General features: G+C 55.2%; 8 protein-coding genes across 8 annotated transcripts; 4 read left to right on the forward strand and 4 right to left on the reverse strand.

Annotated features, from left to right (window-relative positions):
• Positions 1 to 283: 283 nt before the first annotated feature.
• L969DRAFT_48924 (uncharacterized protein) lies at positions 284 to 9955 on the reverse strand (the record flags this gene model as incomplete). Its single annotated transcript, XM_014712771.1, has 16 exons — positions 284 to 633; positions 683 to 855; positions 911 to 1119; positions 1172 to 1296; positions 1348 to 1545; positions 1596 to 2308; positions 2358 to 2444; positions 2495 to 2592; positions 2639 to 2939; positions 2997 to 3522; positions 3578 to 6902; positions 6952 to 8358; positions 8496 to 8676; positions 8729 to 8960; positions 9008 to 9153; positions 9201 to 9955. The coding sequence occupies 16 exons, from the start codon at positions 9953 to 9955 to the stop codon at positions 284 to 286; spliced, it is 8826 nt and encodes a 2941-aa protein (XP_014568257.1).
• Positions 9956 to 10093: 138 nt separating this feature from the next.
• On the forward strand, positions 10094 to 13230 carry L969DRAFT_87695 (uncharacterized protein). The gene is made up of 9 exons (XM_014712772.1): positions 10094 to 10617; positions 10665 to 10797; positions 10849 to 10943; positions 10995 to 11073; positions 11122 to 11440; positions 11491 to 11660; positions 11707 to 11795; positions 11848 to 12449; positions 12505 to 13230. The coding sequence occupies exons 1-9, from the start codon at positions 10274 to 10276 to the stop codon at positions 13119 to 13121; spliced, it is 2448 nt and encodes an 815-aa protein (XP_014568258.1). The 5' UTR covers positions 10094 to 10273; the 3' UTR covers positions 13122 to 13230.
• L969DRAFT_94743 (uncharacterized protein) lies at positions 13168 to 13744 on the forward strand (the record flags this gene model as incomplete). Its single annotated transcript, XM_014712773.1, has 5 exons — positions 13168 to 13234; positions 13288 to 13375; positions 13433 to 13493; positions 13543 to 13588; positions 13638 to 13744. 5 exons carry the CDS (start codon positions 13168 to 13170, stop codon positions 13742 to 13744), a joined length of 369 nt encoding a protein of 122 aa, XP_014568259.1.
• A 64-nt stretch (positions 13745 to 13808) lies between these two features.
• L969DRAFT_94744 (uncharacterized protein) lies at positions 13809 to 15015 on the reverse strand (the record flags this gene model as incomplete). The annotated part of the gene is made up of 3 exons (XM_014712774.1): positions 13809 to 13885; positions 13956 to 14669; positions 14721 to 15015. The coding sequence occupies 3 exons, from the start codon at positions 15013 to 15015 to the stop codon at positions 13809 to 13811; spliced, it is 1086 nt and encodes a 361-aa protein (XP_014568260.1).
• A 78-nt stretch (positions 15016 to 15093) lies between these two features.
• Positions 15094 to 17157, forward strand: L969DRAFT_87698 (glycosyltransferase family 15 protein). Its single transcript, XM_014712775.1, has 5 exons — positions 15094 to 16017; positions 16072 to 16281; positions 16334 to 16514; positions 16563 to 16631; positions 16683 to 17157. The coding sequence occupies exons 1-5, from the start codon at positions 15339 to 15341 to the stop codon at positions 16777 to 16779; spliced, it is 1236 nt and encodes a 411-aa protein (XP_014568261.1). The 5' UTR covers positions 15094 to 15338; the 3' UTR covers positions 16780 to 17157.
• Positions 17110 to 18180, reverse strand: L969DRAFT_87700 (uncharacterized protein). The gene is made up of 3 exons (XM_014712776.1): positions 17789 to 18180; positions 17484 to 17733; positions 17110 to 17424 (listed from the first exon to the last, which is right to left on the reverse strand). Exons 1-3 carry the CDS (start codon positions 17939 to 17941, stop codon positions 17195 to 17197), a joined length of 633 nt encoding a protein of 210 aa, XP_014568262.1. The 5' UTR covers positions 17942 to 18180; the 3' UTR covers positions 17110 to 17194.
• A 54-nt stretch (positions 18181 to 18234) lies between these two features.
• L969DRAFT_49061 (uncharacterized protein) lies at positions 18235 to 18883 on the forward strand (the record flags this gene model as incomplete). Its single annotated transcript, XM_014712777.1, has 2 exons — positions 18235 to 18278; positions 18331 to 18883. 2 exons carry the CDS (start codon positions 18235 to 18237, stop codon positions 18881 to 18883), a joined length of 597 nt encoding a protein of 198 aa, XP_014568263.1.
• Positions 18884 to 18967: 84 nt separating this feature from the next.
• Positions 18968 to 19790, reverse strand: L969DRAFT_48896 (uncharacterized protein; the record flags this gene model as incomplete). Its single annotated transcript, XM_014712778.1, has 4 exons — positions 18968 to 19117; positions 19174 to 19259; positions 19311 to 19506; positions 19554 to 19790. 4 exons carry the CDS (start codon positions 19788 to 19790, stop codon positions 18968 to 18970), a joined length of 669 nt encoding a protein of 222 aa, XP_014568264.1.
• Between the last annotated feature and the right edge of the window lie 2 nt (positions 19791 to 19792).

A 19792-nucleotide genomic window follows, 5' to 3' on the forward strand; every position in this document is an offset into this window, starting at 1 on the left:
ACAAATGTCATACTTTACATGCGCACCAGCAAAACTAGACCCAGACAACGAGACAAATACAGTATGCACTTCTATGCTATTCTGATCTACATGCACCCCACATCCCGCAATCCGACCAGTACCACAGTGGTGCTCTGTGATCGTAGGGTACGCCATCATCTCGTCCCCAGGCTCTCTGCTAAGGGAAAGAAAGCGAGAGTGCGACTTCCTATGCGCGACGGATATATTACAAAGATAGATATCCGCGTATGCATGGGCGCCCGCCGAGCACAAAGAAAGGGCTCTAGAAGAAGCATGCCCAACCTACGTACATCTGACTAAGGTTCCTCAGACTCGTAGCTTCCCGGATGAGCGATTCGACTTGGTTCTCAGGCGTGGCGACTCGCTCGTTGTTGCTCGGCGCGCTCGTCAGCTGGAGACCCTTGAGCTTGCGCGCGATAGGCTCGAGCGACTTGCGAGCAAGCTTCATTCGTGGATCTTCTGTCTCTTCTGCGTTGCCAGCCTTGCGAGCTTTGTGTGAGCTCGTCCACTCGACAAGGGGATCGTGAATGAATGCTTCGAGAACGCTCATGAGCGAGTCTTTGTTCGTGCGCAGGACCCGCATCGTCACTTCCGATGCTCGTCGAAAGGCGCCTAAATGGACCACGTCAGCTACAGCATCACTGGCTTGTGGTCGGCATACCTTCTATGCCAGTGACGCCGAGACCATCGACGATGTTGTGAGTCAGTCGGAAAGGCACGCGCTCGCCGACTTCAAATGTTCTGCCCTTGTCGAAGAGACAGTTGAAGTCGACGTGCACGGTGTCGCCAGTATGACTATCGAACAAGATGTTTTCGCCGTGTCGATCGCCAAGACTGTACAGAATGGGTCAGCCAGGGCGACAGTGACGCGTGAGGGTGCATGACTGACCCGAGCACGAAGCCTACCATCGACATGACTGCCGCGGTCCTGCTGTACGCCATTCGAGCCTGTAGCCAGCTCGTTGGTTCTGGAAAGGTGCCCAGAAACCAGTCGTGGAAGACAGGCGGGAACTGGCTCAAGACTTCGTCGCGCAACCGTGTGGCAGAACGTGAAGGGTCGTCTCTGATCGTGTCAAAGACTGATTTGAGCTGTGGGCTCTGCAAGATGGATTCGGTCAGCTTGCTCAGATCTAGCCACGAGCGAGCTCACCCAGCATAATATACCGCGCGCCTCGTAGAGTTTTGTGAGGATTCCACGCAATCCGACAGTGTGAGGCACCCATTCGATCAGGCCGCACTCCTCATTGATGGGTACGACTGCATACGTCCTGATGTCTAGATCGCTGCAACGTCAGCGCTCGTCGCAATGCATGTTCAGGTACGCACACAGTCTTCGCTTGCGCGCCTCGCTGTCCTTCTTGAGTAGCTTATTGATCATCGAGTTAAAGTCCATCAACCGGGCGTCTTTGCGAAGATCATCCTTTGGCTTGCACAGAAAGCTGTAGACTCTGCCGTCATCGCCTTGTATAGCAATCTTGCGCGGCTTCTGTAGCGAGGCCATGATCTCGACCTCGTCCAGAAACTCTGCACATGTCCGATCAGCTTATCAATTGGACGCAACGAGCCAGACTTACTGCGCATTGTGACCAGATGAGCAGGAAATGGCCGATGTGAGATTCGCTCGGAGACGTTGGCTGGCAGAGTGACAGTCATCAGCTCCTGCAATGGAATCATGACATTCGACGGCAGGCATCGGTATAAGCCTGGGAAAGTCTTGGTCATGCTTATCGTGTCCGTCGTCTTGACAGGATGGTTGCAGAGCATAAGCATTTGATCAACCAGCCGGTCGGCTTCGTCAATCAGGCGCGCCGTCGCTTGCGACCTTGAGCTTTGCGCAGTAGATGACTTGACTCGCTCAAAGACAGCGACACACCGTGCCGCTCGCTTCAGTGACGTTGACTTGGCTGCCGAGATCATCGTCCATAGCGCTTGATGAGGGTAAGCCTTCAACACGGTGACCATGATACGTTCCAGATTCTGGTATAACGTTTCGTTTACGTGTAGGATGCGGGAGACGACCTGAGGAAAGACAGTGAACCAGAAGTAAGCCGGCAGCTTGGCAATGGCTTTCTCGATATGACGGTTCATCTTGAGAAAGCAGCTGTGTACTTCCGACACCTCTTGGGTAACCTTTTCACCAGGCCGACGCTTGAGGAGCAACAGCTTGTCATCGCCAACGTCGAGCCAAAGTGTGAGCATTCGAGGCATCGCCTGGTAGATATACTTCGAGCCGTGCAAGAGCGCCTGGCTGAAGTTCTTGAGTGTAGCGAGATGATTCTTGAGCGTTCTGTCATTCTTCCCGTGAGCGCAGCGCATCTCCAGGCAACCAAGCTCACTCGGCCTTCTTGCCATTGCGATCTGCGGGCGTCGTTTCGACGTATTCGTCGTAGTAGTGACCGAGATGATAATAAGGACTCTCCCAGCTGCTCGTGCGTCATGAGCTGACGCCGCTCTGAAAGACCGTTCGGCTTACTCTGTCTGAAGTCTGATTGCCTCGAAGTAGCGCTCGACAACCTCGTTATGCTCAAACCGCTCGGCTTCGTGCATCCAACGCGCGCGACGCAAAGCAGCCTGCGATACGATCAGCCGATCAAGGCTGAGCATGACGGCAACAGACCTTGGCTAGCATGAGGCTGCTACAGCCGTTGCCCGAAGCTGGCTGTAGAGCAGCGACTGTGCCGTTGGGCATTTGTTGAGCGATCAGAGGTCCAAGATGACGATCGAGCTCTTGTATAGCCCGCTGAGTCTGGTCGTTCCATCTGAGAAGCTTTGCGCCTTGTAGGAACGTCATGGGCGCGCCGATCTGCCCTGCTTGTAGCACGGCACTGTAAGCTGTCTGGGTGTGTCCCGCAAGGCGAGCATTCTTCGATGTTGCGAGCCACAGCTCTCCCAAAATTGGCGTAGTATGCTCATCAAGCCTGCGCATTTGAGTTCAGTAACGATCGATCTGATCTGAGAGCGTGCTTTGCACTCACTGGAGCTTGAGCGCGGAACGGCGCATGTTCAGGATCGACTCTCTGAAGCGGAAGGATGTCGCCGCAGACTCTAAACGCTGCTCGAGTAGAGGCTGTAACTCGGCCATACCTTCAGCGTCGCCCAACTGGAAAGCCTCGTAGATGCTTTGGATCTCCGTCAAGATGTGCAGGTGGACGATCGAATCGTACGCTCGCCGGTAAGAGACTGCCCCAGAAGCCGCAATTGGTGCGCCCAAGCTTGCTCGAGCGCGAGAGACTGTACGCTCGATATTTGCAGAGCTGTCTGTGCGTAGCGAATGTATGACTCGGGCGAAGACGACCTCGGGCGTTTCGCTGGAAATTTCGAGTCCGTCGTGCACCTCTGTCGCGCCACTGGCATCGTCGAGCTTGTGGGTCTGCTTGAGTACTGTTTCCAGGTGCTTCCAATCCGCCAAGATGCGCGCTGCTTCGATTTCATAAGGCGCCAAAGCTTCTTTCCACTGTGGCTCGGCATGCAGCACGCCAACGATATGGGTTCGCATAGAATCTGATGACGTCTGTCAGCCACTTTGTGCAAGATAAAGTGTCAGGCGACGACCCACCATAGTGCCCGAGATTACGCAAGCATTTTAGCAAGCCTAGATGCGAGTCGAGCTGATTCGGATGAATCTGAAGCTCAACTTCCCAGCAAGATTGCGCTGCCGTCCAGCGGCCAGTACTTTCATGCTCGCGTATCTGATGCGATACAGAAGGCGACAAGATCTTGGTAGAAATGCCCTCCATGCCATCTGGCTCGTCGAGATCGGCATAAATTTGGTGCAGCCGCTCATAGTAAGGCTGAATCTCTGCCGGACTCTTCTTCTGCTCCCCCATTTGCACAATACATTTCTCAAAGTTGAGCAGAGATCTGGCGTAGGATTTGCATTGAAATGCAGCTCTGGCGGTGAGCTCTTGCGGGATCTGCCCCAAGAAGCCCTCTACTTTGTGTAGAGCCTCTTCGCCGCGCTTGAGCGCATCTGCATCGGCGTCTCGCTTCGTTTTGCGAACGGCTCGCTTGAGTTTCTGTACCGTCTCGCGCTTGCGACGGAGCCAATCGCTGAGATGATCCATCTGCGAGAATATCGCCTGCGCACAAAGAGCGCGCGATTCGGGCGAAAGCCGCAATGAAGGCGTGACTTGGTCTTCCAGGATGGCTTCGACCTCGATGCGTACGTCTTCGCGGAGTCGGTCGGTGCCAGAGATAAGAGCGTGGAGAAGGACGTATGGCAGCAGCTGTGATATCACAGCAATATCCTGATCTCTGACGGTCACGCTGAAAGGCGAGAAGACGCGTTTCGCAGTTGTACCCGGTGCACGCTCGATCAGATTGAGTGTCCAAGCGGCAAGCCAGTCGCGAAAAGTGCTCTCAGCTGCATAGATCGGATACGTTGCGAGCGGAGAGGCACGCAGCTGGACAGTAAAGCGTGAGCCCAGCATAGGTCCGACAATCTCAACGATTGGCTTGGACAGTGCCGCCCATCTGCTGCGCGTCTTGCTCGTGATCTGTCTAGCCGCTTCAGATGCTGCATCGAGCAAGCCGACGGTGAAGCCGCAGAAACGAAGGAGCTCTTGCAAAGCAAAAGCGAGAGCTTGCTGATGTCTTGTATCATTCGTAGACTTGAAGGCGCTGACCAAGACCTTCTCGATGAGGTAGATAGCAAACTCGGCAGACTCGTCTGTATCTGCAAAATTATCGAGCAAGGCAAAGCTACGCTCTTGCGAAGGCATCTCGAAGCGATCAGGATCAATTGCGCCGATGATCCCAATGCAGTCATAGACGAGATTGCGCGTCTCGAGCCTGTCTTCGCTTGCGCGAGTTGCCGCCGTAAGAAGCGCGTGCATGACGTTGCCCAATTGAGTGGCAAAGGAGCTGCCTGTAGTCATACTGACGAGACTCTGATGCGATTCAACGAGCAGCATGCGTAGCTCTCGGGCAGCAATCAGTGACACCGAGTCGTTCTCGCTGGTGACGCGCGGTAGTAGGTTCCTCAGCCGCACATCGAGATCCCGGTCGTCGCGGTCTGAGTCTAGCCGGGCAACAACATCTGAAAGTTCGGGCAGTGCTGACAGGTCCGGCAAGCCTTCCAGTGCGACACGTTCATGCTCCTGTAGCCCGATGATGTGCTCAAATATGCTTCGGATGGTTTGACGAGATGCGGCGTCAAGATCTGGCCAAAGACGAACAAAGGCAGCGGCCATAGGCCCGACGAAAGGCGCAATCTCGCTCATCTCGAGGTTCCGAGAGAATTGCAGCCACGTCGAGAGGGTCACATTGGCCATGTAGGGTAGTCGCAGACAGCTGTGTAGCGTCGCCATGATCTGAGGCGTTATCGTCGCCATGCTTGCTCCTAATTCTGCGCAAGCGATGCCCAGTCCTGTGATCATCCTACGCCGGTGCAACGAGGTGCTCTTGTCCTGCAATGTGCTATTGACCAGCGTCAATATGGCGAGCATATGAGGCGTCAAGAGAGCAGCAAGTGATGGCTCGTACGAGCGAGAGCTATGATGCAAGGCCCGGTCGATGCGCAGCAGTGCATTACGCGCGGCCGCTCGCCTGCTTGAGTCTTCGTGACCGAGCTCGACGAGCAGCTCGGATAGTACCGCGTGCAGATCGGTCACTTCGTGTATCAGTCTATCGACGCTGATCGTTTGTTGACCTGAATTGATCCAATTGACGAGCGTGCTCTGAGCTTTGCGGGCTTCACTAGGCGGCTGTAAATATAGATAGCCAAGTATGGCCGCCAGGTAAGCAATGCAGCACGTGCTAAGGTCTTGACCACATGCTGCTGCAACGGACAACGCGGTCTGCTGATGACCACGCAGCACCAAGACGGGCAACGTCGCTTTAGCAGTGAGCTTCAGGAAATTAGCCCGCGAGATAGACAGCAGATCTGCAAGCGTCGTGATTCGTTCAGGCATCTGCTGAGCTGATTGCATGAAGGTTTGACATGCTTCTTTGATTATGGGCTGCAACAATTTGTACAGCGTCACGTCGTGGGCTGCTGCAATGGATGTGACAGCGTCGATAGCAAAGGCTTCGACCATGACATTCGGGCTCGCTATCTTGCTGAGAGCCAGTAGCAGTAAACGATGCAGCGGATCATCCTTGAGATGAACCGCTATCGTTCTAATGAGGACGATACCGGCCATCTGACTTTGCGCCTGAGGTTGCGACAGGATCTGGTGGATACGAGCGATCAATGGCGAGAGCGAAGAAGGATCGGCCAAAGCGTGCGCTTTTGCCACCGAACACAGGCAGGGAAGCACGGCGAGCGCAATGCGGGCATCTTCAGAGGCAGCGTTGGCGATCAGCAGTCTGCCCAGACCACTTCGCTTGAGATCGCAAGCAGCAACAGTCGGTGGGGCATGTGTCAGAAAGTGCCGGAGCAAGCGTAGTACATTGACGCGTTGCGACGAAGTCGTTGCGCACTCGTAAGCCTCCTCGAAGGCTTTCACTGCCAGTGCCCATACGCCAGCATCACGGTCGGATTCATGCGGCACTCTTGACTCGCCCTTGGTGCAGGCAAGACAGACGTCTTCTGGGCGGCTCAGCCGGCAAAGGGCCTGTCGCCAGCGGGGCCAATCTATGCGGACTGAATTCTCTTTGGCCGCGTTAAGATCTTTCAGCATCTCTGCTAGCGCTGGTCCTGCGCCTGCCTCGGTCAAATCCTCATTAACGTCTATATCCCGCTTGCGCTTTCGATCGACATTGACGGTAGCGATACGTCTATAGGCCTCTCCGACCATCTTGTGCTGTTTGATCGTGATTATTGAGCTCGGTAGCTGCATGAGCAGCGTCTGCAAGGCTTGCAACTGGTCTGAACTGAGCAGAGCAAAAGCAAGCACTTTGGCTTGTATTGGCCATGCAAACAATAAGATCTGCACACTCTGCCTTTACGGATCAGCTGCCACTTGTAAGGACGATGTGAATACATACCAAGATGTTAAGCGTCTTTTCGTCGAACTCGACGTCGGGCCAGAATGCAAAGAGCTGTGTGGCATTCGTGCTGACATATTCCGCAATGACTTGTTGCGTCGCCAATCTATCGGCAGTCATGGCGTTGGGAGCCTCGCTAGACACGATCTGACAGAGCATGATGACGACGTCTAGTAAGACCTGAGTAGGATGAGGCTCCAATGCCTGGCTGTTCAAACAATGGTCAAGCATGACGAGAGCTAACTCTGTCGCAGCAGTCAGGCATCTGCCCTTGTGCGCAACGGATGTCCGAATGATAGGCTCAAGCCGCAAGCGAGCGAGGTAGACGGGCAAGAGAGCATCGAAAGGTATCGCATTGCCATTCGCAAGAGCAGCATGCTCTGCATCAGCAACGAGGCGAGAGAGCGCATTGTCCAGGTATTGGTCCGCTGTCCTCGCAGAAATAGATAGCGTTGTCTGCGTGCGTGGAATCTGCATGGCTGTGCGCTGTTGACGAGCTAAACGGTGCAGCGATCGATAGACTAACGTAAATACGCGCAGAGCAGCTTCAGGCGTTTTGATCAGCAGCCGTGCTACTTCGTCGTCTTCGTCAGCTATATGACTCGACCAAAACTGATGTGTCTGTGGCAGCGCAGTAGCCGCGGACGTGCTGGCTGACTCTAGCGGATCTGGCCGAACGAGATGATGGAGCATGGCCACCGCTAGTCTTTGGAGATTGTGAGCAACATCTGGCTTGGCCGTATAACTTTTCGACCGCAAGATCTCGCCAGTGTGCAGCTTGATCAGCAGAGTCGACAAAGCGTTCTCTGCCGAGCGTACGATGGATGACTCTGGCGTTGCGAGTTCGTCCTTGTTTGGCGAGCGCGGCGATCGTGAGCTCCGCGGCGATCGCAGACCAGGCTTCCTCGGTGACATGCTCATCCGCTTTCGAGGCTTCGTGGTCGTACGAGGTAGGACAGGCTCGACGAAATGCTCAGAGTGCTCGAATTCGCTCTCTGGTAACGCGAGGACGATTTGGACGAGATAGGGCACAATGTACTCGTACACTGGTCTCTTGTTCTCGTCGGTCGCTCTCTCTTTGCCCTTCTGTGTAGTCGGGATGCCAGCGGGAGGAGGCAAGCTGGGTTCAAGCAAGAAAGACGGTCTCTGTTCGATAGCTGCTCTGACCCAATCAACGGCAGAAGCGAGCTGATCGCGCATGCTGAGTGCATGATGTGCTAATTTGACTGCTGTAGATGGCGGCGCTAGTCCTGTACGAGAGCGTGTAGGCGAGGATGAAGGCGCGGGAGACTCTGAGCTCGGAGAGAGCTGTGATCGGCTCAGATGCGCCTCGCCAGCCTGCGCGCTGTGTGCGCTCACATACTGGGCAAGTCCAAAGGCCAGCAATGCCTTGCTAGGCACTCCGAACTGCTCCATAGGCAAGTCAACTCGACCGTCGTTCAATCGCTTGAGCGAGCAACTCGATGACGCGACAGTCGCGTCGTTCTTGCTCCATCAAATGATTAATGATCACTGCTTATCTACCTGCCACGGGAGTGTCATACACCAGTAAAGTCTACAAATGCGCTCTGGATTGTGCTCTGTGCGATGAGAGCATTGGCGGGGTAGAGGCCAGGGTGCATCTCACCCGTGTGATAGCCTGTGAGGATATCCTCGAGGTCGAGGTATGGCATCTCCATCTCCTTTGCCGCATACCTCGCGATCTGGTTCATGTTTTGTACCCTCCTGCACGTGTGTGTCAGCGCAAGTGGGTCTCGAAGGATCCAGTGCGGCTCACAGATCAGATTTGTCGAGGCTGCGCATCTTTTCGCCGCCAATCCGATGAAGCAATCGTGTCCGAATGGGTATGGTCGGCCAAGTGTCTCTAAGCTTGCGCAAGGCTGACATGTAGCGTCGGGTATACCAGTCGATCTGGTCTGGATGCAGTGGTCTATGTTGCTCGTCGAACCTTGCATCCTTGTGTGCTGTGTCTCCAAATGGCAGGCTGGGCACGGCCACAAGGTCCCACACTGTACCGATCTCAGTAGGGCATGTCAGAGCACCAGCGATGACTTACTGCCTGAGTGGAATCTGATCATGTCCGGACCTTTTCCATTGGTATAGATATCGATGAAAGGCTTCATGAGTTCATCGACGCGGTCTTCGTAGAGAGATGGTGGGTGGAAGTCGCCTGCATTGCTATGTCTACCCTGATCATCGAGCCTGTACAGACGTGAGCCTGGCTTTGTTCATTGCAGATCTGTGCATACCCATAGAAGAAGTTGAACAAAATACGAAAATCGAGCGCTTGGAATTCGAGCATGCGGGGTATACCCCGCGTGCTCTTGGCGGTGATATTCGACATGGCTGGGTCTAGGTTTGCTGGTGCGCGTGTAAAGTATGACATTTGCTGAAACGGCCTCCTCGTCAGGAAGGCAAAGGATTCTAGTGCGTTGCGGTCCACGCTGTCGCCTTGGATGAAGATGGTTCTACCTCTAAGCCATTCTAAGCTTGCGCGAGCTTCTAGTGTATCTGGTGTGGGTGTAGCAAGCTTGTCTTTCCGCTCTTGGTCCAGACCAGGATCGATCCACGGGTCACCCACTGCCAGCAATCTCGGCCAATCCAGTGACGGCAAGCAGCGTTCATCATGCGGTACCCAGGACACATTCTCGTTTGCGTCTAGTCTGTAATCAAGATAGCCTTCTTGTGCAAAAGGATCGCACGGTCGTTCGCCGGTCGCTAATCTAGGGTCGTAGGAGCTTGCAGGCGCGACGTCACGTCCGGTCGTATACGAGTAGTACGACTCGAGGTTGATCCATTCTTTGCGCCATGTGGACTTGATCACCTCATGCCAGGCTTGAGACGGGCTAGCGGTGCTATCTGTCGCTTCTTGCAATTCATCGTGTTCGTGATGGCCTTGATGACTCGACAACAGCAGGACAAAGCCAAGCAGACCCACGGAGACGCCCAGTAGCGCTCGTGATCGTCTTGTTTCGATGACAGAGAAGCGTCTCTGGACTGCCATGGCTCATTGGCGTTGGCAGACCGAGCGAAAAGCTGCTCTGCAAGCCCTGCAGGTCGGCTCGACATTGACTTAGCGCGATCGGTGATCGACCATGCTCAGCCTGGCTGGACCAACGTCTGATCTTGTCCCTCGCGGCGACGTGGCACGGCGGTTTCGAAGAGACGATGCTGGCGGCAGTGAGAGCCATGATGCGGTCAGCAAGGGCTCCAGCGAGACTCTGACGCGGACTGGCGACCCTGTGCTGCAGTCTTTGGCGCGAAAGTCACTCGCAGTGCAGCGTAGGCTGCTCTGTAGCCTCACGGCTCGCCTCAGCCGACAATGGCGGGATCGCTCAATGGCCATGCGCCAGCAGCACTGGCTCAGGAAGGCTCCAATGCCGTGCCTGTCAAAGCGACTACGCCACCGAGCGCGAGCAAGGCTATCAGCGGCCCTCAGCCGAAGTCAGCAATACCTGCGCATCCCGTCTCAGCGAATGGAACGGATGCAATGGCGGTAGCTGGACCGTCATCAGAGCTCACATCTAAGCAAGAGGAAGATACGCCTATGACGCGCGATCCTACGGCCGAGTTGCCCATCGTCGGAGAGGATCTGTGCTATCTCGGTCGTCTGATGGAAGGCATGGCTACACATGTCTTCAAAGATCTTCAGAACCTCGTCGAAGTGTTCGTGCTGCGACTTGACGATGTCCGGTCGACTGATCATAGCGCAGGCTGCCGAGCAAAGATGCCAGAGCGCGGCCGAGAGCGATCATCGAGTTCGTCCTGTCTGCGCGGCAGCAGCTCATCAAATTGCTCGTCCTCCTGCGATGGTCAGAGCATACCGACGGCCTTCAGCGCGCCATTGTACGGGCACTGTATCTCCTGGGAGCTCGATCTGATGTGGCAGTCTGACAGAATGTGATTGCATTCCTGCAAGACTTTGGCTACGAGTTTAAACGGACAGATCAAATCCTGACTACTCTCATAGAAGACGAATCTATTGCTGCAAGGTCGGCCTAACGAGTTCATAACTTCGTTTGCGCTCATTCAGTTCTCAACAGAGTGCGAAAGTATGATCTTACGACTGCGATAGATCTCCTGACGACGGGAAGCTATCGACGCTTGCCCAAAGCCATCTCTGTCAGTTCATCCATGCTTCTGCGTAGCCTTGGCTGACTTTGTTTTCAGGCGTACGCAGAGGCAGAGTACCTAGACGATCAAACTGTGCTCTCGGTGATGGAGAGGATGACGCGCAAGATTAGATACCGCCTAGCCGTGGCGACAGAGATACCCGACGGCATGCGTGTCGACAAGCTAGACGACGGCAAGGTCACTCTATCAGTAGCCGGGTTGTTCGAAGTCGTGCTCACTCTCGGCCCGATAAATTTGAACGAGGCCAGAGAGAACACCGCAGACGATGAGGACATCGATCAAGACGGTGAGGAGCAGCGGTGGTACGTTCTCGATGTAAGATGGCTGTATGACGTCTACAACAGCTCGGGCGAACGTAAGCTTCAGAACCTGCCAAGAAGCAGAAAGCTAAGCGATCTGGCATAGCTATACCCCTTCAAGCCAAGGGCAAAGCAAAAGATGATCTGGTCGATTTGACAAATATCGAGCTAGCGCGAGATTGCGAGACGACAGACGATGCAGCTGCACTGCAACGACTCTTCGAATATCTCAACCGGACAGCGCTATGTCACAAGCTCGTCGTCTTGCATGCTGATGTGAGCCACGCCGCATGGCGTGCTCAACAGGCTGACTGGCTCGCAGGCAATGGCATTATCGCGGACGCCGCGAGGAAGCGGTCTTGCTTCTAGGCTATCGCAGGACCGTCAGCAGCTCGTGCTGGAGTATTGGCGGTAGGTCAATTGGGCCCGCCTCGCGCAGCACCGCTTACGCGTGGTGCAATAGGGATCATTCAAATGCACGGGACAGCAAGAAAGAGATTTCTCATTCGTCTATCATACTGAGCGTCGACAGTAATCCGTCACCGACTGCTACAAGTCGGCTGCGGAAACATTTGCGCTCGCCAGATGCGCCTCGACTTGCCTCGCTGCTCAGGACAGAATGGCGGCCCGATGGCCCGACCGTCATCCCCTTGACCGCTCTCGAAGTGCTCGATGGCAAAGGTGTCGACGATCTGTTGAAAGTAGCCACCTTACACCATGCTCGCATGATACTGCGTCAGATCATGAGGGAGCTCGGCGAAGACGTTGCAGATGACCGGATAGAAGACGACCGTCCAGCTTTGCATATCAAGCTAGCTGGTAGCGCGATCTTGCTTGTTTCGGTCGATCAGCAATCCGGCAGGGTGCATCTGCGAGCACAAGGAGACGTGCCGGTTCGATTACGTACCTATATCGCTTCGGATGCTAGAACGCTTACAGCCGAGTCTTTAGCCAACGTCAAAACGATACGGAGTGTCATTGCAAGATCGCGTCGGCTAGCTGTCGAAGGTGCCATTGACTGCCTCGACTGGCACAAGCAGCCTGGTTCGTTGCTTGACCCTTCAGGCGAGTGATGTTTTACTGCCCATGTAGCCTCAGCTAAAGAGAGATCTACTAGCAGATCATGACATCTCCGGACGTAGTGGGTGCGAGACCGTTCTCATTGCTCTGCCAGATCTCGCCGACTATCTACTATCGATCGCATGCGATGAGCAGCCAGAGTATCGTCTGCTGCAAACCCGACCGGTATCCATTGAGCGAGAGATCTCTACTGGCATCAGGCGGGTGCTCCAAGCTGCGCAATACAACGATGACGAAGCACGGGAGACGCTAGCACTCGATCACCTGGCGAGCATCTACGAGCAATGCAGACTACGCGCGACAACGCTCTGTTTGCAGCACCAGCTCCATGCGCGTGCTCTGTCATATCAGGTGCTGACGCAGTCTATCTGCGTATCCATTGGCGCATTACCCTACTTGCGACAGGATATGATCTGGCCGAACATGTTCATCTCCGTTCGCCTGTCTCGACAACCGGGCGAGCTAACGTGTATTGCTTTCCAAGTCAAATTACGAGCAAAGCCTCGTACATTGACTCTAGATGCCGTCCGCGGTCTCGGACTCACTGTGGCACTCACGAGCGAGCACGTCGCTCTCATGATCACTGACGAGCTCCAAGGCGCCATCACGCTCGGCCTCAAAGCACTGATACAGCTTTGCGAAGGTCGACGTGCATAGAGTGCTCAGCGCTAGCTGGAGCATGGTCTGATGGGTGTCAATCGAAATGCATCGATGCGCGCATCATCGGAAACTGAAATCTCGAATAATCCGAGGATTGCTATTGGCTTACAGTGCGTCGCTTGAGCTTTGTTCTGAAGTAACACTCGCTCATACCGGGCTGAAGCGCAGGACAAGATGGCATTGTCCAACTTGGCGCGGAGGAGCGGCTCACTCGCAGCTTACACTCGGCCATTTACGAGCTCTGCAACTAGGTCAGTTTGACCTGCATGGCCTAGCTTGGCATGCTCAATAAGATTGTCGCAACGTAGGTTCGTACCCGGTACGCACGGGCACTCGGACGATCCCAAGGAAGTGGAGGAGGAGAAACAAGTGAGTCTCCGATGTCGAGCTACGCGGTCACTGATGCTCGGACGAACAGAAACAGCTCAGAGGCGAGACCAAGAGCTCTCTCGATCATATACCAGGTAAGGAGGGCAGTCGAAAATCATCAGCGCGTTGAGGGAGCGCGAGCAGGATGGAGCGAGAAGCTTGCTTCAGATTCCGAGGCAGCGATCAAGTCGGGCGGTAGTCAAGATCCGCCGGAGTTCAAGCGACCGGAAGGCCAGAAAGCGGCAAGCTAGCTGAGCTCGTCTACATGCTGGATAATTCATACAACCCCAGCCAACATCGTTAGATCACAATCGTCTAGAACTCACTACTTAAGCTTTGTCGATTGATGAGCCGCTGGCCTGCCAGCATACGCGCTCCGAATGCAGTAGTACCTCTTTAGCACGACCATTGAGGAATTGAACAGCGTCTATAGTTCTGATTTGCGGGCGTTCCTGCGCTTACGAGGCGTGTCGCTGCTCATTGAGGCATTGGATGCGCTCGAGATGGGTTTCGCAGGCAATGGCTTGGCGGACAGCTCGATCGCTTGCTTCTCCTTACGTGCTGCCTGTGCAGTCGGCTTGACTTTGCCGCCGTCACGCTTCCGCTGCTGGTTCAGTCGCTGATAGATCATCGTCATTGGACCGAGTCGCGACACAGAAATAAGGATAGTGAGCAAGACAGAGCAGATTGCTCTAGCGATTGGCCTGTCGACTATCGCTTCTGACTGGACACCCTCAACGATACCGCCCGCGCCTTCTGTGAGGATGACATAGACGAGTGAGACGACGAGTGCGCCCCAGATATCGACATTCCAGTTGGCCAGCGATAGCCAGCTCGGGTTGCGTGTGATGCCCCAAGAAGAACTGAATCCGTTGATGGTATCGAGTACGGGCCCACCTGCTGCGCCCGAGATGGTACCAATGATGAGCTTGGCCCAGAGCGAATGAGCGACGAGAGGGGATGCGTGAGCTCTGACGACATCTACGCCGTACAGAGTCGAGCCGAGCGTGCGACCGAAGCCGTCTACGATGGCGTAGAGAGGACCGATGAGTCCGATGGGTATAGAAACGAGCGCTTTGTACAAGGGCGTGCGGGCGATGAGGACGCCTGTGATGCCATACTGCAGCACCGACCAGGGCGAATAGAGCCAACTCGGCACTTCCCCGAGCAGCACGGCTGTGGAGGGAGCTGTTAGCTTGGCCAGCACCCTCCAACGGTGAGATGCACCTATGATGGTACTGGCAGAAAAGAGCAAGATGATAGGCGCAAGAAATTGCTGAGCGAGCGTGGGTTTGATACCGCGTGGATCTTTGTCTGTGCGTCGCTGCGCTTCTGCGAGTGCATGACCGATGCGGACAGCATGGACTATGCCAAACAGAGAGAGCGGTATCGAGCTGTGTAGCCTGTTTGGCGCTGCCACTCGGTTGAAGAGCTTGTCGACTCGGTCAAACAAGCCAGTGTGGTCACGCGCGAGTGTGCTCAGCGAGCCTAGGAGTCCCTGCGGACCGCTCTGCTCGAGCATGACGCACCCTATTTGAGCGTCTACAGTCGGCCAAACTCAAACGACGTTAACCCCTTGCACCGACAGAAATTCCGAACGCGACGACGAAATTGCGCGACAGCACGGGACACAGCCGGGACAGCGGACGGGTTGCGAGCTTGGCCCGGAAAGCAGACCGTTCGGAGATGCCCCCGTGCCTATAAATCGGCAGACGAGGCTATGGTCCGGCCAAGTGAGCACTAATAGATTGCAAAAGTACAGCACAGGCCTCCCTAGACGACCATAACTACTCCACAACGACCACCTCTCGCAGGGCTGATTGGACTGGTCACGTCTTGATACTCATGCCGCCCGCTCGGTATGAACGAGTCCGGACAAACGGCTATGATGCCGTCCATGAACACCCGACGAGCTCGACAGCGTTCACGAGCGACAGTGGCCAAGAACAACGCGAACGAGGCAAACGGCGGCTCATCGGCTCCCTTGCTCTCCTCGCACTTGCCATACTTTTCCTCTGTTTCTTGGGCGGGACCGGTGTTCGTTCTATGTTGCAAGAACCTCAGCTGTCGATCGATCCGGCCATGCGTGGCTGTTCTGACACGAGCCTGACGACTGCTCTGCCACGGGAGAAAGGCGTCATTCTCATCCTCGCAAGGAACTCGGATATGAAAGAGCTCATGCCGACCTTGGTCAACTTTGAGCAACGTTTCAACAGATTCTTTCGTTACCCGTACCTCTTGCTCAACGAAGAGGAGTTCACTGAGGAGTTCAGGTCGAACATTCGCGATTCGCTGCCAGCCAATGCTGCGGTGCAGTACGACAGAGTCATGCCTAGCGAGTGGAACATACCCAGTCATCAGAACGCTACCCATTTTAGAGAGAGCTTTGCCCGCCAAGCAAAGCAAGGCGTTCAGTATGCCGGTCTTGAGAGTTACCACAATATGTGCAGGTTCTATAGCGGTACCTTTGCGCGACACCGTTCTCTGGCACCCTATGATTGGTATTGGCGACTCGAGCCGGGAGGTCAGTCCTGGCTGCAGCTGTCTCCTTTCTGTTGCTCATTTTGCGAGCGAGCAGTGACTTTTTATTGTGACATTACATATGACCCTTTCCGGTTCATGGCAATCAGACGCAAAGTCTACGGCTTCGTCATCACGATCAAGGAAAGCGCCAACACGATCCCGACGCTCTTTAGACATGTCCAGAACTACCGGTACGCCCAGCATATGACGCCAAGCTCATTGTGGCCCTTCGTCATCGAGCAGGGCGCCCTCACGGAGAGCTACAGTCCGTCCAGCTCCTGTGCATTGCTCAAAAGATGCTGACAAGGTTGGTTTAGATCGCTGTCACTTTTGGACAAATTTCGAGATTGGCGATCTGCGCTTCTTTCGCTCGGTCTCCTACCAGAACTTCTTCAAAGCCTTGGACGATACAGGTCACTTCTACACCGAAAGGTGGGGCGATGCGCCTGTACGCACTCTTGCGCTCGCTCTCCTCGCGGGCCGGGAGAAAGTCCACTAGTGAGTCATGACCGTTCATCAGGAGAAGCTGGTTGACGTTCGGAACAGCTTTGAGGATTTCGCGTACAATCACGACTTCTTCACCCACTGTCCCCGCCCGAAGAACCTCGGCTGCAAGTGAGTGCTCTTGCTTCTTCCCTGAAAGTAGACTGGCTGAACCAGTTGTAGCTGCTCCTGCCCACCCGAGAGTAGCGCACACTGGGATATCGACAGGAATGAGCAGCACAGCTGCGTACCACAGTGGCGCGACGTGGTCAAGCGCTAGTGACTGCTCCTCAACGGGTTCGAGGAGCTAGACGGCAGCTCGACTACCGCCCGCAGTACAGCCTTGCCGTGCCTGCGACGATCTATGCGGCAGTAGCGGACAAGAAAAGCTGCTGACCATTGTGCCTATTCGTGCGTCGGCAAGAGGACGGCAGAATGTGGCTCGGATCTATACTCGACGGCCTCGTCTGCTGTTCGTAGCACACTTGCGAGTCTGCGCAATATTTAGACATAGTCCACACGATGCGAGTTCTGCAAGTCCGGTGGGCAGGATCGATCAGGCGATCCTTTGGCGGTCAAACCGTCCGTAATTTCTGATGCTATGATGTATGTTGTGCACACGTTGCAATTGTTCGCACCAGCGATACAACTCAGTCCCTAACAACCCCGTAAAGTCCATGAAGTGAACGGATAGTCTATCGAATGGCTTGCTCTTCGAGTTCGAGCTCGCGCGAAGCTTGCGAAAGCATGCAAGGTGCGCAGAAGATCGAGAGGCAGCATTCGGAGCATCCGTTGGTGCGAATGCCGTATCTCGACGCGATCTGCTCGCGCTGACCGGGGAGGAAGATACACGATGGCGGAATGATGCACGAGACGAGGAGCCAGAGCATGCAGGGTGAACTGAAGATCTCTGGGTTCGTCTTGGCTGCAATGGTCAGGCCCAGTGAGTGCATGATCAGCGTGGAACGTAACGTGCAAACTCACGTCTGCCTGTATTTCTGAGCGCTTCGTAGCGCTGGGCATTGTGACCGTAGGAGATGCAGCTACAGAAGTAAGGGAAGAGGCAGCCGCTGCAGGTCTTGCCGGAGCATAGCCCGTAACTCCATTCGCGCTTTCCGTCGGCATCGCGGGGACGACCGAGAATGTTGTCAGCTGTAGCGACCATGGCGGGCATAGCCTGAGGCTGCTGCATGTGCTGAGGATGCTGTCGGTAGGGCATGCCTTTCTCATCATGCTGCGACACGAATCAATCTCACTGCGGCGCGCATGCTCGCAGATGGACGCGTTACCTGATGCATAGGCTGCTGAACATAGACGGGCGCTTGCTGGTGCTGCATAGCAGGAACTGCCTGATGGCCTTGTTGTGCGGCATACGGATGTTGTTGAGTCTGCATGATGGGTGCAGGTAGCTGAGGATTGTAAGCAGCCTTTTCGCCAGACATCTTGTTTGGAGGTCTCTGAGAGCAACGCGGAGGGGGAGGTCTCTACATGGCGCTCAGCCAGTGAGGGAAGAGCGGGAAGGACAGAGCACCGTGTTTTTGCCAAGATCGTCCGCTCGGCGTCGCGGCGGGACGACATCGTCAATTTAGCGTTCACGCTTCTCCACGAGAACTTCGCTCAGACCCGAAGCGTGTACGTGGCCGTGTGCAAAGACGGGCGATCACATCAGGGCTTGGGATCCAATTCTCGAGGATAACGTTGCAAAAGGCGACATCGCGTCAGTGCGCAAGTGATCATGCCTGCAAAGGCAAACCGAAAAGAGCCACAGGTGCAAAACAAGTCAGTACGGCAGGCAATGGGCCTGCGCACGTCTGACTCGCCGTACGCGTAGGGAGCTTCTTCTGCGCATCTCTTTCCTCAAGCAAGCTGGCAATTTCTTGGCTGGCCTCTCTGCAACTCAACCCGGACCGCCAACAGTCTCATGCAATGCCAGCGGGGCAAGGAGCGATGCCAAGATAGCGAAGAGAAGCAAGAATCATGCAACGGCTGAGCGGATGAACGCGACAACAGGCTCGATGATGGCTTCCATTGCCCAAAAGGCGACATTGCGAACCTCACCTGCACTCAAACGGACTATTTGCCCCTCGTGCAGAGCGGTGCTCGTGCCTGGTCTGACATGCAGCGTCAGGAACCGTCCTAGCGGGGTGCATGGACATCTGCTCAAGACGACTTGCTGGCCATGTCGCGCTGTCAGATCCTTACCGCAACCGCCATTGCTCTCGAGCGCAAGCGAGAATCCTGCTCAGCAAGCCGATGGGTCGTCTGTACCGCCGGAGGAGATAGTCAGTGGGGCTAGACGATCGTCGGCAAGAGCCGTGCGCAATAAGAAACGTGCGCGCAAGCCTATCTTCTTCGAGCGGAATCCTTCGTATGTGACGATCTAGACCTTGCTGACGTACGTAATCTGTTGTCGTCGTAAAAGCTAGTGTGCAATGATGTCGAACTATACAGAGCATGTCATGTAGTGGTCAATGGGCCCGAAGAGCGGTCTCCTCGAGACGAAGCTCTTGATCTGTCTGCGACAGTACGCACGGCGTGCAGCAAAGAGAAAGCACAATCTCGTTGACTCCATCAATCCGGATATCGTAGCGAGATGCAACCTGTGCGCGCTGGTTCGGCTGACGACGACCTGAGTCAGCAGACTACTGGTTGCCGAGACAGAGGCAGCGCGCACTAGGAAGATACAATTGGGCGGGATGACGATAGAGAGTAAGCACCAGAGCAGACAAGGGGGATTGATCGCCTCGTTCGATTCGCTCGCTGCATTCTGCATATCAGCACGCGGCATCTCATTGTAGCATAAACACGCACGCTGGTTTGTCGTCTTCAAGGCGTCATAGCGTCCTTGAACTTGGCCGTAGACAATGCAAGGGCACAGACAAGGCAGGCAGCAAGACGAGAGCGTGCGACGCGAGCAAAGACCAAAAGTCCATGCTCGCTTGCCGACTACGTCCCTTGGCAGGCCTTGAACGTTATGGTTTGCAGCAAGCATGGAGCCCATGGGACGCTATGAGGCCGTCACAAGCCGCATGCGTATAACGACTCGAGGCTCACCGGCTGCTGCGTGATTGGAACAGCATTGATGGGTTGCGCTGCGGCGACCTTCGAAAGGCCGCCGTTGTGCTGGGCTTTCTCGGGATCATGCGAGGTCGCGGTTCCTGACACTGTCGCTGGCCCGACGATCTGGGGAGCAGCAGATCCTTGAGCTTGATGCATAGCAGGAGATTGAGCCGAGTATGTTTGAGATGGTGCAGCTTGCTGCAGTGTTGGCTTCACTTCGCTCGTCTGCATCT

This window comes from Mixia osmundae, assembly GCF_000708205.1.
Source record: "Mixia osmundae IAM 14324 unplaced genomic scaffold scaffold_5, whole genome shotgun sequence".
NCBI classification, from domain to species: Eukaryota; Fungi; Basidiomycota; class Mixiomycetes; order Mixiales; family Mixiaceae; genus Mixia; species Mixia osmundae.